This window comes from Bubalus kerabau, chromosome 13, assembly GCF_029407905.1.
Source record: "Bubalus kerabau isolate K-KA32 ecotype Philippines breed swamp buffalo chromosome 13, PCC_UOA_SB_1v2, whole genome shotgun sequence".
NCBI classification, from domain to species: Eukaryota; Metazoa; Chordata; class Mammalia; order Artiodactyla; family Bovidae; genus Bubalus; species Bubalus kerabau.
Window position 1 is genome coordinate 39,164,805 of NC_073636.1, and position 16,106 is coordinate 39,180,910.

A 16,106-nucleotide genomic window follows, 5' to 3' on the forward strand; every position below is an offset into this window, starting at 1 on the left:
AAATCCCATGGACAGAGGAGTCTGACAGGCTATAGTCCATGGGGTTGCAAAGAGTAAGACACCACTGAGCGACTAAGCACATACATGTATATATATATTGCATATACATATATTTATATTAAAGTATATATAGGGAGACATGCAAGTGATTTTGCCTAATTTTGCAGCACTGAGAGTATACAGTTCATAATGCATCTTGCTTTTGCTGCTTAAGATGTATATCACAGTAGTTGATCAGGATGAGATTTTGAAACCAAAAATGACAAAACACTTTACACATCTGTCTTTGTCATTCAAAACAGGATTCCTAAACCTAACGTTTATATTTTTACAAAAACAGGCCCCCAGGTCCCTTCTTAGTGCCCCCTGCCACACTCAGCATGCTACCTGTCCTAAGTCTCAGTGCCAAAAGAAAACGAGTGGGTTTACATGTTTTCTTTCTGAACGATTCTCATAGAATGAGAAAATTGCTCAAACTGTAATTGCTTATTTTTTGTCTTCTGAGGATTTAAAATTGTAACCTCTTTATTATTTTCCCTGGATTATTTTTTATAGGATTTTTTTATTTGTGAAACAGGAGAGAGATTAATATACAGCCTTGGCTACAGGGTATGCTTGTGTTCCTCTCTCTTTTCTCTATTTCTTCCAAATATCAAAAACAAGTCAATTACAAATCTTGACAAAAAGGGACTGGGTAACATAGTTTCCCTTTTCAGATTTGTTTTCTCCTTTAGGATCCACCAAAAAGACACGCTACACTGTCCCTTCCTCTAGAACAGATCTCAAACTTTAACACAGATGGGTCCCTGGAAATGTCTGAATGATGTAGATTTCCAGGCCTCCTGAATCCTTTTCCTCAGGATGGGCTGGGAGTGAACATTTCCAACAAGATCCCTTGTACTGTTTATATCCACTAATGCTGGATTGAAAGGACCCTCCATGGCCCTGCCTCGGAGTTGGGGGGGCGTCTTTTCTGATGGCACCTTAATTCTACTTTCTTCTCATTTAGAAGAAAAAGGGGATGGAAAGAATGTACAAGAAATGGGTTGTGCTTTTTCCATGAAAAGCAGCCTCCAAATTTTATGCACATCATAGCAGTTCTTCTAGGTATGTCTTTAAAAGCCTGACCCCCAAGCTGGCCAGCTGATCTGCTGTCCTGCAATTACCCTTAGGTCATGTAACCGGTTTGAGAGGCAGCCCATGACTGTTTCAGTTTCAGCTGAAGTTCCTTCTAAAGCAAGCCAATCTGGGAGGTCACTTGTCTCAGATCCAGAGGCAGTGGTGTGGTTATTCTTGGCTTACACTAAACTTGGAAGGGAGCTGAAGCATCAGGTAAAAAACAACGTACACATACGCAGCACGAAAAGAAACCGTCACAGCCCTACACATCCACGTGGACAGATCCCATGGAAACAAGGCTGAGCAAAAGGAGCCTCTGTTCACCTGAAGTTCAAGGACAGGCACCAATAACCCAGGAGAGAGAGCAGGGAAGAGGGGTTACCTTCAGAGGGTTATTGTCCAAGGAGGGGTTGGCATGAGGGGGCCAGAGAATGCTCTACGTCCTGATCTGGAACTCAAGTAGGTTGTGCATGAATAGGTAAAGTCATTGAGCTAAATGCTAAAGCCGTGTGCATGTTACTATATGTACATAATCCTCAGTAAATTTAAAAAAAGATGATGGGCACCTATGATAATGACTCTGGTCCACAGGTAGGGGGAAAAAAAAACTACAGTCACATCCATGAAGTGAGTCAAAAGCACCCAACAAACACTGACCATTGGCCTGAAAAAGAGTACAAAAATGGGAAACAATTGTAAAATAACTGATTGCTGCACACCTGAAACTAACACAACATGGTAAATCAAGGATACTCCCATAAAAACTTTAAGAAAAGAAAAAATAAATAAAGAGAACAAGCAGCTTCTTTTAAGTTCATTTCTAACTGAATGCTTCAAGTCCTGTGAGCTCCAGATTGTGGACAGGGCCTTCCCACAGCCTCCTGACCTGCAGCGTGGACTCACACTTGTCCAGGAGTGATGATTCTGTGCTCTTTGAAGTGCCGACAGCCCAGTAAGCATTTAAAGGAAAAGGTTTACCACCCTTTTGATGAAGGCATTGGACAAGAACGAGGAGGGGATCAGCAGTCAGACCTTCCTCGGAGATGCTGGGTTTTGTTGGCCTCTGAGTGCCCGGCGTGCAGGCGACATGTCTAGAGGTGAAGCGCAGCTGGTCCGTTCGGCCAGGGTCGAGGTTGACCAGACCTGTCCAGAGACCGGAGGCCTGGGAGTCTGTGTCCAGCCTGGTGTGAACAGGTGTCATGTCCAAGGGCGGGGGCCCAGGCTCCCCTATGCACAAGTCGCTCCCCTACTCCCCGCCATCTACCAGCACATGGCCTTAGAGTGTTGAAGGTGTTCTGTGAACGCCCAGTGTCTTCCCTCTCTTTGCTCAGGCCTCACTTCCCTGGGTAAGAGCCAGTCATGGCCAGAAGGCTGACTTGTCACCTCACCCAGCAAGTGGCTCCTCTGATTTTCTCCTCTCCTCTCCCACCCTCTTCCTCCCATCTCTCGCCGGTGGCTTGTCTGACAACTGGCACTGTCTGGTGTTATGGAGACACAACCCTGCTTTGTTGTGGAAACAGGTCTATCAGGTGTGGGCACTGTGGGCTAGAGAGTGCCTGGAGCCTGGGATCGAGGCCGGTGGACACAGAAGACCCTGGTGGCCCGGGCCTCGCTTCTGGGCTGATGTCTGTGCACGCGGTCCTTTGTGATCGAGGCAGATCTGTGAGAAAGATGAACCACTTCTGCGCCCTCATATCCTGCCCAAAGTCTTTGCGTGGAATGCTTTTTGGAGGTTAAAAAGAGGGCATGGACGGTGACACCAGCACCCAGCCCAGGCTGCCAGGCTGTGGAGGGGCCTCATACCCACGCCTGTCTTGCTCCTGGAAGGGTGCAGGCCCTGGCACATCTTGGGGTGATGCTTCTTTTTCCAAGCAAGCGAATTCTCAGACGACTGTATCAGGGCCTGGAATTTTCTCCCCGAGGCTCTTTGCACAAACTGTGAGATCAAATGCAAACAGATTAAGAAATAAAAGGCAAAAGCTGCCTTGGGATTGACGAGGATCCTGATGGTGAAAGATAAATAGCACATAAGTTAGCTCCGGCTCCTTCCAAAATCCAGTTTCTTGAGGGGAGCTTCCGAAGACTGGGAGAGGGCAGGTAGGACAAACACAGGTGGGAAGAGTCCACCGGGATCTGTCTCCTTTCTCCGGGGTTGGCAGAGGATGTGAGAACCTGCTCTCCCACCCCAACTCCCAGTCCCAAAGGGTGCCCGCTAGAGGGAGTGTAGGGGGCTTTCCTGACCCTAGAAGGAAACTTTCTTCCGGCTGAGGAGCCACCCCTGCTTGGGATGGGAGCCCTTGACGGCAGGTGCTGTCAGGCCAGGGACTGGAAGCACCCATCCTTCATTGGGTGGTGGGCTTCTCAGAGGTCTTTGTCTCTGCTATACCCACTTTGCTGTGAAATCTGTTGAAATGAAGATGAACTAAAAAAAAAATCACTTCAGCATGCCTAGGAAGGATTCTCCATCTCTGTCTCCCTCCCCCCTCTTTCCCCACCTGGCTTCCGCTCTTTCATTCCCTGCACCTGCCCAAGGGCACTTCCAGGGCATTGCCAACTCCTGGTTCCTCCCCTCTGCCCTCCTGCTCTCTTCCTGACACCTCTCCCACCCCCATATTACACAATTCCTTGTGCCTGTGGCTCATTCCCTAACCCAATTAGTTCCAGATTCCCTCTCTCACTTTTATTTTTCCTATTTACATGAGAAAAAGCGAGTGTCTTTCCTGGTTAGTTGAATAAGGGACAGCTTTCTGAGCTCCTAAACTTTCTTCTGAATGTTGATCAAGGTGATGAGACTGGAGTGCCTCCCCTTCCCCAGGGACTTCCAGGGTTTAAATCCTCGTACCAGGGTTGGTACCTGGTAACCAACAGGAGCAGAAGGGTCAACAAGGGCAGGGTAGGGGAGGTGCTTCTGGGGAGACGCCAGCCTGAGAAAGGACTAAAGGAATGATACGCCCAGGAAGCAAGAGCTCTCAGGCATGCTGGGTGAGATGATCTCTCTGTGGTGAGGAAGCCACCTAGGAAGGTCTGTTTTGTCCTTGGCCATGACGTGCTGTTCCCTGATGCTGAGGCGGGGTCATCCGGGGAGCTTGGGCTAGGAGGTCACCCATAGGTGGGGTCACCCTTGGTCTCTGTGGATCCTCCCAGACCTAGGAGTGAGAAACCCATACAGAGGTCTCTCCTTCCTTCTCACCTCCATAGATGTTTGCAGCTGGATTCCCTGAAATGACCGGACTCTGTGGAGACAGTCACCTAGACCAACACCTGGGTTCTAGTGATCATTTTTTTAACAAACCCTTTTGTTTTCCCTTGTGGCTCAGGTGGTAAAGAATCCGTCTGCAATGCGGGAGACCTGGGCTCAATCCCTGGGTTGGGAAGATCCCCTGGAGAAGGGAAAGGCTACCCACTTCAGTATACTGGCCAGGAGAATTCCAGGGACTGCATTGTCCATGGAGTCGCAAAGAGTCCGACACGACTGAGCGACTTTCATTTCACTTCACTTCTGTTTTCAACCCCACCATAGAGGCATCTCCTTCTGGGGCTAGATCCGCCATCCTAGCCTCAGCCCAAGGGAGGCACCGGGCACTGGGGAAGCTGGAAACCCCAGGAGGGAGGGTGGGTGTACCTGAGACCACCAGGTGTTCTCTCTAAAGGACATCTTCTGCAACGCTGCAGGTGAGGGCTGGAGCACAAGTGGAGGCTGGGGAGTGCGAGGATTAGGGCTCTGACCGCAGGACTGGGGGCAGCCTGACTGCTCTCGGCGACAGGAAGGTCAGGAGCCTCGTCCCGGGGTTGGCCGGGGGGCCCTCGCGCCGCCCTGACCCTCTTCCCTCGGCCACAGCCTGGAGGCTTGGTACAGGACTATCCCGAGTGAAGTGTGAGCCCGGGCCAGAGGGGGGAGCCAGGACACCCCCAGCGAACCAAAGAGCCTCGGGGAGTCCTGTTTCAGGTCGGAGCCGGGCGCGCACGGGGATCCCCACAAGGGGGCGGAGGGAAACCCAGGAGGCCCGCGGGAGGAAGCGAGCCCGGCGGCCCGGCGCGCGCAGCCAAGCGCACTTGCGGCGCCCCTCTCCCGGCACAGGGCGGGGAGGGGGCGGGAGAGACCCTCTGCTCCTCAAAAAGTTTCGGGAGAACCCTTTTCCCCCCGGAGATCAGCTTTTTGGCGGCGCGTGTGTCCCGAGAGGGGGCCCTCCCGCGCCGGCACGAGCGCAGGATCGCGCGCGGGGCTCCCTCCCCGGCTCAGTCTCCTCCCCACGCGCCCCCTCTCCGCCGGGCTGGCCAGCGCCGCCGCGTCCCCGCCGCTGCCCCCAGCCCGCGCCCGCGCCCGAGCCGCCGCGCCGCCGCCGGCTGCCGCCTCCCGCCTCGCCCCGAGCTCCCGGCGCGCTCGGCCCGGCCCCGGCCCCGGCTCGGCCCCGGCCCCGCGCGCGGACCATGGAGTAGGCGGACGGCCCCGCGACGCGCTCCCGCCGCCGGCGAGGCCGGAGCAGCCCCGGGTGGCCTCGCCCGCCGGCCGAGTTGGCCCGCGGCGGGCCCTCCTCCCGCCGGTCCTCCCCGCTCCTCCTCCTCGGCCGCCGCCGCCCCCGCCTCCCGGCCGCCCCCGCCGCCCCCGCCGCGCCGCCGCCCGAGGCCGAGCGCGGACGCCGAGCGTGGGAGCCATGGCGCGCGAGGAGGACGGGGACCCCGAGCGCCCGGAGGCGGCGGCGCGGGCCGGCGGCGGCGACGACGACGACGACGACGACGACGACGAGGAGGAGGGACTGAGCGACGACGAGGACGGAGATCGGGAGAACCGCGGCGGCCGCCAGGAGGAAGGAGAGGCGGCGGCGGCGGCCGCCGGGCGGGAGCGCAGCGAGGACGCGCCGCCGCCGCGCGCGGAGCTGCCTCCCGCCACCAGCCGCGCTGCGGCCGCCCGTGATCGGAGCGGCCGCCGCCCGCCCGGGACCCCGCCGGGGCCGCTGCCCTGCCGCGCGGAGAGGATGCCGTCGCCCGACCTGGAGGAGCGTGAGCGCCGCCGAAGCTGCCGGAGGGACCTTCTTCTGAGCCAGGTCTGCTTCCTGGCCCTGGTGGCGCTGCTGCTCTGGTCGCTGTCGAGCATGCGGGACCACGACGGTGAGTGCTTGCCGCTCGCCCCGAGTGGGCGCTGCGGCTCTGGCGGCGGCGCAGGGCGTCCAGGCCTGGGGACGCCCCCTGCCCCGGGCGGAGGGGCCCGGGAGGCGAGGACCGTGCGCGCGGGCGCGGGGCGCGGGTAGGACCGTGGCTGGCACGCTGGGCGCCTGGCTGCCCTAGGAACCGTCACCTGTGCCTCCCGGCTCTGCCCCGCTTCCTGCCACGAGCTGGAGGGACTGAGGGAGGCAGCAGTGGGGCCTCTTCCCCTAAACAGGTCCCCCGTGGGCAGTAATGAAGTTGTCCTGGTGAGCTTCGGCCCCTGCGCGCGTGACCACCTGTGTAACTCCTTGGCCTGTGGAGGGAGGGCAGGGAGAGGGCTGGTTGACCCGTGGACACAGTTAGTGCTCCGAACAGAACAGGCGGGATGGACTGCCTGTTTCTTCGGAAGCTCCATCCCCCTCTTTCTAGAACAGGTGCCCTGGAACTAATGATAGGAAAAAAGTGCTGCCCCCCCCCGCCCCGCCCGCCCCGGCTAGATTTGCGACTGGTTCTCCTCCACTGGCCCCTCGCTGGGAACACGGATCCCTTTTGCAGACTTGCAACGCGTGATGAAGCCGTTAGACGGGACCGCGGATGGTCTGTACCTTACTTTCAGGGTGCCCCGCGGTGCGCCCTCCCGGCACACAACTTCTGTCTTATTTTTGCCCGCGGCCTTTCTTGAGCTGAAATAAACCTGCTGAAGAATTGTGCTCAGCACAGTTGTTCACGGGGAAGAGTTTGGACCCTGGGTGTGCAGCTGTCAGAGAAACGGAGTAAAGGCTTGGAAGAATAGCTCTTGTAAAGCGGTTTTCTATCCCGGCTCCTCCAGTGGCACGCTTGGTGGGAAAACAGATACGGAAATGCTCGGGAGGGAAAACAGTGACAGATGCATGCTTTGATGTTAAGATCCACGGAGCTCCAATACAAGGGGTTATGAAGTGCAGAAAGAAGGCATTTGGATAGTGATGCTCAAATATACTTAAGGGTACAATCAGTTAAAAAAGGGACCTTCCCCAATTGATTGTGCTCCTGACTGGTGGGGAAAGTGGATGGTGGGTCTTGGTTCAGGTCTTGGCAGACTTCAGCATATATGGTAATGGGAGAGAGCCCGTCCAGGTCCTCAGTGGAGCCCTCGAGACTCCTGGTTCTCTGCATTTCTCCAGGATCCTAGACTGTCTGGCCATGGGGACTGACATCGGAAAGTGGACGGTGCCCAATAAGGGAGGCTGGACTCTCCAAGGGCAGAGTCTGACCTGCCAGAAGCAGTTCCTGGCCTTGTCTCAGGAAGAGGGTTTTCATTAACTCCCTTTTCATCATCGCAGCTTTGACAAGTGTAAAGCCAGTCCATACTATGGAAAGGGCTGTTTCAAGTCAGTTACACACCCGCCATCTTCCTACAGGTCAGGGCTCTCAGGCCATAGACTTCCTACCACTTTCCAGGCTACAAAAGACATTTTTTTCTCAGTGGAGAATGTGACCCAGATGGTTAAGTCCAGCAGTGGCAGGGAGCTTCCTGGGCCCGGGGAAGGCTGGGATGTTCGGAGGAAGCGGGTGTCAGACACTCTGCAGACTTGAAGCTAGGTGACTAGATGTCATTTGAGGATGGACAGAAGTGTCCCTGCTAGGGACTCAGATTTGGGTCCAGTGTACAGCCATATCCTCCATCCTTCCCCTATTAGTCTCTCTCCTTCTGCCTTTTCACCTCCTTTACACCCCCTCCCATAAATGTGGGGCTTGAGAAGACCCCTACCCCAGCAACTTAAGATAACAGTGACATGTCAATGGGAGGGGAGCGTGTACCATTGAGCCCCCTGGATGGCATGCAAGTTGTAATTCTGTCTCAAATCACCTTTTCGTCCACTAGATATTGATAATTTCATTACCTGATGCACAGCAAGATTGCTCAAGGCCCAGGTTTTTTGAAATAATTTTTAAGATACTAATTAACATGTGTGAACCTGCAAGTGATTATTTTGCTTAAGGGATTGCCATTCAGCATACCTAACCATCTGAATAGTGACTTTTACTAACTTAGGAGCTCCTCTGCTTGAGGGTCCTTTCAGTATGAATAAAAAGTTTGGAATGTAGTCTTGTTTTGAAGACACTCTGACTTGGAGAGGCCAAACGATTCACTTACAGTCACACAGCAGTTGAGGAACAGAGGAAGAGATGAACCTGAGGTGACCTGGCTCTTTGATCCCATCTCTGTCCCCCGGCATTTGTGCCACTCTCTGGGGCAGCTTGTAATATTTATATAACCACATGGGGAGTGGTACCTTCATAATGATCAAAGGTGATGCTTCTATTTATTCACCTTGAAAACCATGCAGTGATTAAGTGTAACTTCTCAGAAGCCTGTTTTCTAACACATGTTGATTTTTCTTTTTTTTCCAATAAAAAGGACAGTTCTTTTACCAAACCAAAATTGAGGTGAGCGGCAGGTGTATTATATAAATAACGTTTCTGATGTATGGAATCGGAGATCCCTTTTAGGAACCCCTAACGAAACTCAGTATAGATTCTCTCCTCAGATGGGACAGGAGCATTGTTAGGCTTAAGTCAGGAAGAATTAACACTGGAATAAAGGGAAATGTTAATTCTCACAACAACAAAAGCAGTAATAATGCTAACTGGAATTTGGCACATTCTCGCGTGCCAGGCCCCGGGCCGAGTACCCTTTCTATGTGTTGCTGCATTCAAGTTGAGCACACTCTTTGCAGATGCTTGAGCCTCCAGTGCAGAAGGAAAGCCCAAGGTGCCCTATTTACTTGTTGCTGATGAAGATCTCATTTTGATGTTTTTACAGCCAATTTGCTAAGGCGGATTTTCTTTTTCTTTCTATTTTTTTTTTTTTTTCAGTCTGAATGGATTACTTTGTATGTTTTGAGGGATTTAAAAGTGTTTAATTTTTATTTGGAGTCAGGAACCTGGTCCTCATTTTCCAAAAGTGGTGTGGACAAAGTCCAGAGGTCCTTTGGAGGGAGTGGTTGAAGACATCCTCTCTCTTGAGATTCGTAGGGTGGTGAATGGTGATTAAGGAAAATTATACATACGTGTAAACTTGGAGCTACTCTTTGGCTTGGTTACTGTTGCCGCATAAGATATCACTCCAAAATAGTTGTGTGAAACGACTCCTTTATGTTCTTACTCGAGGATTCTTTGTGGCAGTGACTTAGGGAGGGCCTGGAGGGGAGGGCTGGCCTCTGCTTGGCTATGTCGGGGTCTCAGGTGGAGACATTCAAGGACCGGGTGACCTGACAGCTGGGCCTAAGTCATCTGGAAGCAGCATCACTCCCATGTGTGGTGTTGATGCCAGCTGTTGGCTGGGCCCTCAGCTGGGCTGTCACCCAGGATATCTACATGTGGCCTCTCCACGTGCCTTTGTCTGAGCTTCCCCAGAACATGGCAGGTGGGCTCCAGGACAACAAGGTGGATGTGCCTGGCCTTTTTATGTCAGCCTCAGGTGTCGTGTGTACCACTGCCACTGTTTTCTGTTGATCAGGGAAGTGACAGATGTCAACCCGCAGTCACAGAGGGGGGACATAGATGCAACCACTTACTCAACGGAGGAGTGTCAGGACATATAGAAAGGTGGGCATGTGTGATGGAAGGTGCTGTTGTGGTTGTCTTTGGAAAAAAACAGGATCCAAAGGGATGATGACTTAGGAGTGATTGTATATATTTCCCAAGATGGTAAAGGCAGATAATATATACATGTGTACATGTACACACATGCATACATACATGTGTGTATATATGTGTGTGATTATGTATATATGTGTAGTGTGGTACATGTGTGTGCAGTGTATATGTATATGTGTGTATGTGTCTGTGTATATGTATTTGTGTGTTTATGTACGTGCATGAGTATGTATATGTGTGTGTATGTTTATATGAGTATGTGTGTATGTATTTATGTGTGTGTGCATGCATGCTAATTTGTTTTAGTTGTGTCTGACTCTGCAACCTTATGGACTATAGCCCACCAGGCTCCTCTGTCCATGGGATTCTCCAGGCAAGAATACTGGAGTGGGTTGCCATGCCCTCCTCCAGGGAATCTTCCCAACCCAGTGATCAAACCCACGTCTCTATGTCTCCTGTATCGGCAGGTGGGTTCTTTACCACTAGCACCACCTGGGAATCCCATGTATATGTGTGTATATGTACGGATAGGTGTGCACGTCTGTGTGTACGTGCATGTGTATATGTATAAATGTGTATATATGGTGTATGCATATATGCACAAGTATGTATATATGTGTCTATATGTTGTATGTGTATGCATATGTGTATGGATGTATATATGTGTGCATATGTGTGTGTGTATCTGTATGAGTGTGTTTACAATTTCTTTTGATAGATCACCCAATCATGGTAACACCGCTGCTCGTCTTCCTGGTTGGGGGTCCAGAGATGGTATGTGAACAGTGGCCGCAGTGGGACTTGAGCTTCACATTTCAGTGGCAGAGCTTTGTGGCTTCCTATCCCTCGGAGGGCCCTGATCATGACCTTTCAGTCCCTCCTGTAGATTCCCAGGGGTGGAGGCTGGCTGGACTCTCATCAAACTCTATCTTCCGTCTCCCCTGGCCGGGCAGGCCTTCCTTCTGCTCTGTAGACCAGACCCCAGACCCAGAGCACATGCAGGTCACATTGTCACCACCCTACAGTTTATCCTTCACCCTTCACTTCCGGGACCAAGACCTTCCTGGCCAGACTGGATCCCCAGTTTGCTCTCTGAACACACTCTGTCTTCCCTTTGTAGCAGTTCCTGCAGTTGGCAATTATATATTTCGTTATGACTTGATTATGTATTCGTTATGACATCTCCTTTTCACCAGAGTCTAAGTTCCCAGGAGGTCAGGGACCCTGTGAACTTTTCTCACCTTTGTCACCCCATCACCCTACCCAGAGTAGAAGCTCAAAAGGCATTTGTTCGGTGTGGAGGCTGTTTTGATGTCTGAGCGACAGTGCCTGTGATGAAACCCAGTGATTGTATGTCAGAGCCCAGCTTACAGGCACACACTAGTTTTCATGATTTCTAATTCTGCCTTCAACCCAGCAAATTTGATGTTGTCACCTATTTTGCATAGACTCACCCTGACCTAGGAAAGGTGGGTGTCTCCATCAGAGGCACTTCATTCAGTGGCAGGACTTGAACTGAAGCCGCCCGCGTCAGAGCTGCGTAGCCCCGGCCTCAAAGGACACGAGTGGAAAGCAGGAGCCACTCTGTCTTTTCCAGTCAACTGGGGAGTGAAGGAGTAACAGAAGGTTGCTTTCATAGAAGCAGTATTTTAGAAAAACATTCCTTTTCAACCTTTTCTATTTTCTGCCTAAACATATATAGATGTGTCTCCTTCCTCCTGGCTTTTCTTAGCTGCTCATCAACCCAGATTTTCTCAAAGATTTCCTCCCCTTGTGAGTCTTGAATCCTTGTGGGAAGATTTTTTTTTTTTTTTTACCCTGGAGGGTTGGCAAAGCCCAAAGAATTGCAAAACCAGCCATTTGCGGAGGATTCCAAGGCCTGGTGGAAGTTGGCTGATAGGATAGGCTTTTGGCAACTCTCTTTTTCCTTCAGAAGATTTCTGTTTCTTGAGCAGAATAGTTTTGGAGGGGGGAATAAAAGGACACAGACGTTTATCCTGGAGGAACCGGGGTCTGCGAGGGTTCAGAAAATGTCCCTGAGGTCGCAGAGCAAATGGGTAGTCTTGCCAGGAAGGGAATTCGAGTTTTTCTGGCCTCTTCCAGCGTTCAGTTTCTGTAGAGCTTATTTGGCAATGGTTTTATTTTCTCATTTGCAGGGGTGTTACACATGGTCCCATCTTGTGCGATCTGAGAATTAAGTATTGAGGATTCAGTGGAAGGAGATTTTCTATGCATGAAGCGGTGATAGGCACCATTCGGGCAGTTCGAATCATGGAGTTGTGATGTTTCAGATTTGGATGGCATCTCCCAGTCTCCCTCCTGCTGTGAGGTCTCTGCCTGTCTACATCTGTTCTCTCTTCATCCTCACCCTGGGGCTGGGTGATGCTTTTCATTGTTGCAAGTCCTAGGGACTTCACTCACCTCCCTGGTCTTCCCAACCTTGCCCCCACCTCTGTAAATGGTCCCTTATGAAACTCCCTTCGACAGTATCCCTTGAGTGAGTTTCTGCCTGGACCCGACTGGTGTAAAACATAGGGATCTTCGTTGCTTCTTTCTGGAAATGTGTGGCAGGTTTGCTCATTGTTGCGCTGACAGCAGTGTCTGAGGTGGACACCCACGGTGTCCTCACGATGCTCTGACTTTTGTGGGAAGAGACGCATTGAACAACTGATTTTCAAGAATTTTGAGAGACACATGAGAAATACAGCATGATGTGGAGGAGGTCTTGGTCCAGGGTGGGAGATGCTGGAACCTGGAAAATAAAGGCATTAGGTTGGTGAAGAAAGGACAAAACCACAAATGTACAGAAAAATGTACAGAAATGTACAGAAAAAAGGCAGTTCATAAAACAAACAAGCAAGCAAAACATTTGCAAATGGCCCGTTGACACAAGTAAAAATCCTCAGCCTTGATAGTAACTGGAAAAGCTAAATTGTAAAATGACGAGTTACCATTTTATAGTATCAGACCAGCAGAAATGAAAACAAAGTGTTGGCAAAGATGCAGGGGAGACTGCTTCTCTCGTTTATGGCAAGTGAGGATGTGCCATGGTGCCCAGGATGGGGGGAGACTGCAGAAGACTGACAGGGTGCTAGGCATAGACCTCCTGTGACGCCTCTGCCTTTTAATGAGATCGATGTGCGGAAAGTGGGGAGGTAGGATGAAAATGGCAATGCAAAGTATTTGAGACGTGGATAGAAATGCAACTTGTCTGGACCCATCTGTGACCACGGAACAGGTTGGTCCTGACCCTGGAAACTCCAGAGTGCAGGGATTAGGTGAGAGTTCAGGGAAACAGGGGAGAGGCCCCTGTCCCTTCTGGAGCATGCCCAAACCCATCCAGGTTGCTAATTGAAATTTATTTTATTTGTTTATTTTTGGTTGTGCTGGTTCTTCGTCACTCTGCAGGCTTTTCTCTAGTTGTGGCGGTTGGGGGCTACTCTCTAGTTGCAGTGCACAGGCTCTGGGACTCGAGGGCTTCAGTAGTTGTGGCTCCTGGGCTCTAGAGCCAGAGCTTCAGTAGTTGTGGCACACGGGCTTAGTTGCTCCGTGGCATGTGGGATCTTCCCGGACTGGGGATGGAAGCTTTGTCTCCTGCATTGGCAGGTTAATTCTTTACCACTGAGTCACCAGGGAAGCCCCTACAACTTGTGGATTTAAATCATGAGATCCAGCCAGCATGCTTGTTTGTCAATCACGTTTCTTTTCTGAGAGAGGGTGAACAAATAAAGTAAGCTCATCACCCGACCTACTTCCAGGGAATTTCATGTTGCAACTTTGTATTTTCCTTTTCCTTTTCCCCTATGTGCTTCTGCTTGTTTGGCCTTGGCAGAAGTCATTTTCACGATCGTGACATGCATTGGAATCTGCACTTGGGAAGGACGGGAAGTACCAAGTGAGTTTCTTGAGCAGGATTTTGACGTAAGAACAAAGGTCATGGGGATGAGCATGGGGGAGCAGGAGACGGAGCGCCCCACTGGCCGTCAGGGAGTCACTAGCGCTAGTCTCTGTATTCTTCCTCAGATTCTTTCCCATTATAGTTTATTAAAAGATAATGAATATAGTTCCCCATGCTAAACAGTAGGTCCCTGTTGTTTATTTTATATGTATGTATGATAATCCCATACTCCTAATTTATCCTCCCCTTTGGTAACCATAAATTGTTTTTTATGTCTGTGAATCTGTTTCTGTTTTGTAAGTAAGTTCATTTGTTATCACTTTTTTAGATTCCACATTTAAGTGATATCATATGCTATTTGTCTTTATCTGTCTGACTTATTATGACAATCTCTAGGTCCATGCATGTTGCTGGAGATGGCATGATTTCATTCTTTTCTATGGATGATTTTCATTCTTTTTTACCCCTTGGTGTATATGGACCACATCTTTATCCATCCGTCTCTTGATGGACTTTTAGGTTGTTTCCATGCTTGACTACTGTTAACTGGTGCTCCTATGAACATTAGAGTGCATGCATCTTTTCAGATCAGAGTCTTCTCCAGATGCATGCCCAGGAAGGGGATTGCTGGGTCATATGGTAACTCTATTTTAAGTTACTACTAGAGTCATTTTAATCGGGTTTCCTCAGTGGCTCAGTGGGTAAGAATCTGCCTGCAATGCAGGAGATGCCAGTTTGATCCCTGGGTTGGGAAGATCCCCTGGAGGAGGAAATGGCAACCCACTCCAATATTCTTGCTTAGGAAATCCCATAGACAGAGGAGCCTAGCAGGATATAGTCCATGGGGTCACAAAGAGTCAGACACGACTGAGTGACTGAACACACACACACACACAGAGTGTCATTTTTAAGAACATGAAATGCTCATTTTGGGACATTTTGACTTTGATTACTGGTAGGACACCTAGGTGGATATATAGTGGGTGGTTGAAAGTCCAGATTATAAGTAGCTGCTTCAGGTAAAGGTCTGTGAGGGTTTGCATGAGGGTTGGAATCACACCTTTGGTGAGTTCTGTGCATCTCAGTCTTCTGCACATGTTGTAATCACCAGGGAACTTTAAACCTTGCATCTGGGTCCCACCAGCTGGGGATTGTGATATAATGCCCTAGGGTATAGCTTGGACATTGGGATTTTTCTAAAGGGGGGCGGATGGGTCTACCTTGCAGCCAACACTGGGCACCACTGGCTGCAATCAGGTCAGTTTCTTATTGCAGCCACCTCAGTGCTCTTGGTGGCTGAGCTGTGAGATACACTGGGCTTAATTTTTCTATTCTGAACATGACTTAATATTTGGTGGCTTGGTATTCTAAGCCTTCACCATTAACTGAAGCCCAGACTTTCCTCTGGTTGCCTTCATTTCCTCCTCATGTGCCCAGAGTATGAAAGTGTTAGTTGCCCACTTGTGTCTGACTCTGCGACCCCATGGACTGTAGCCCGCCAGGCTCCCCTGTCCATGGATTCTCCAGGCAAGCATACTGGCATAGGTAGCCATTCCCTTCTCCAGGGGATCTTCCTGACCCAGGGATTGAACCTGGGTCTCCTGCATTGCAGGCAGGTTCTTTACCATCTGAGCCACAGGGGAAGCCCTCATGTGCAGATATTCTGTCCAGCGCTCTTTTGGAAGAAGTCTTTTCCAGATTCTTCTGCCCGTTCTAATCTGGACAGGTGGCTTGTTAAATCTGCTGCCCAGCTATCATCTTGACATCTTTCTTCAGCTTCATCCTCCATGTGTTTTTTTTTTTTTTCCCCTCTGGCTTTCCTTATATTGAAAGCCCTTTTTCCTGGAACCCACATAGGTATCTCTCTTAGTTTATTTCTTCATTTTTGGTATGCATTTTTGGGATACCACACTCACAGCGCCTCCTAAGACAGGGGTGTGGGAATCAAAACAAAGGTTTGAGACGTTGTGGGCTTGACAATATGTTAATTCTACCCCCACACTTAGAAGAGTGTTAGACTGGATCAGGGTTTAGGTTGGAGCATGTTTTCTTTGGAATTTTGTAGTCTTAGCTCTTCCAGCCTCCAGTGTTGCCTCTGAGAAGTTTGATGGTGTCTTAGTTTTTTATTGTTTTAATTGTTTTCTCACTCTCTAAAAGCATGTGTTCTCACTGCTTTGTTCCTGACGTGTAGTTGTATCACAGTTATATGGCTGTTGCAGTTCATGTATTTTCTTGGGTACATTCACCTGGTTCTTTTATCCTGGAAGCTAATGTCCATTAGGTCTGGGAACTTGTCTGTCATTTC

General features: G+C 50.4%; 1 protein-coding gene and 1 long non-coding RNA gene across 2 annotated transcripts in view; both read left to right on the top strand.

Moving 5' to 3' along the window:
- The first annotated feature begins 3,880 nt into the window (after positions 1–3,880).
- LOC129625572 (uncharacterized) lies at positions 3,881–4,597 on the top strand. The gene is made up of 2 exons (XR_008701543.1): positions 3,881–4,101; positions 4,437–4,597. It is a non-coding gene; the product is annotated as an uncharacterized LOC129625572 (long non-coding RNA).
- A 1,163-nt stretch (positions 4,598–5,760) lies between these two features.
- SLC24A3 (solute carrier family 24 member 3) overlaps positions 5,761–16,106 on the top strand; it is a 431,954-nt gene continuing 421,608 nt past the window's right edge. Inside the window, exon 1 of the mRNA XM_055544094.1 lies at positions 5,761–6,225. Within this exon, the coding sequence (XP_055400069.1) occupies positions 5,772–6,225 (454 nt within the window). The 5' untranslated portion in view covers positions 5,761–5,771. The remainder of the gene's footprint in view (positions 6,226–16,106) is intronic.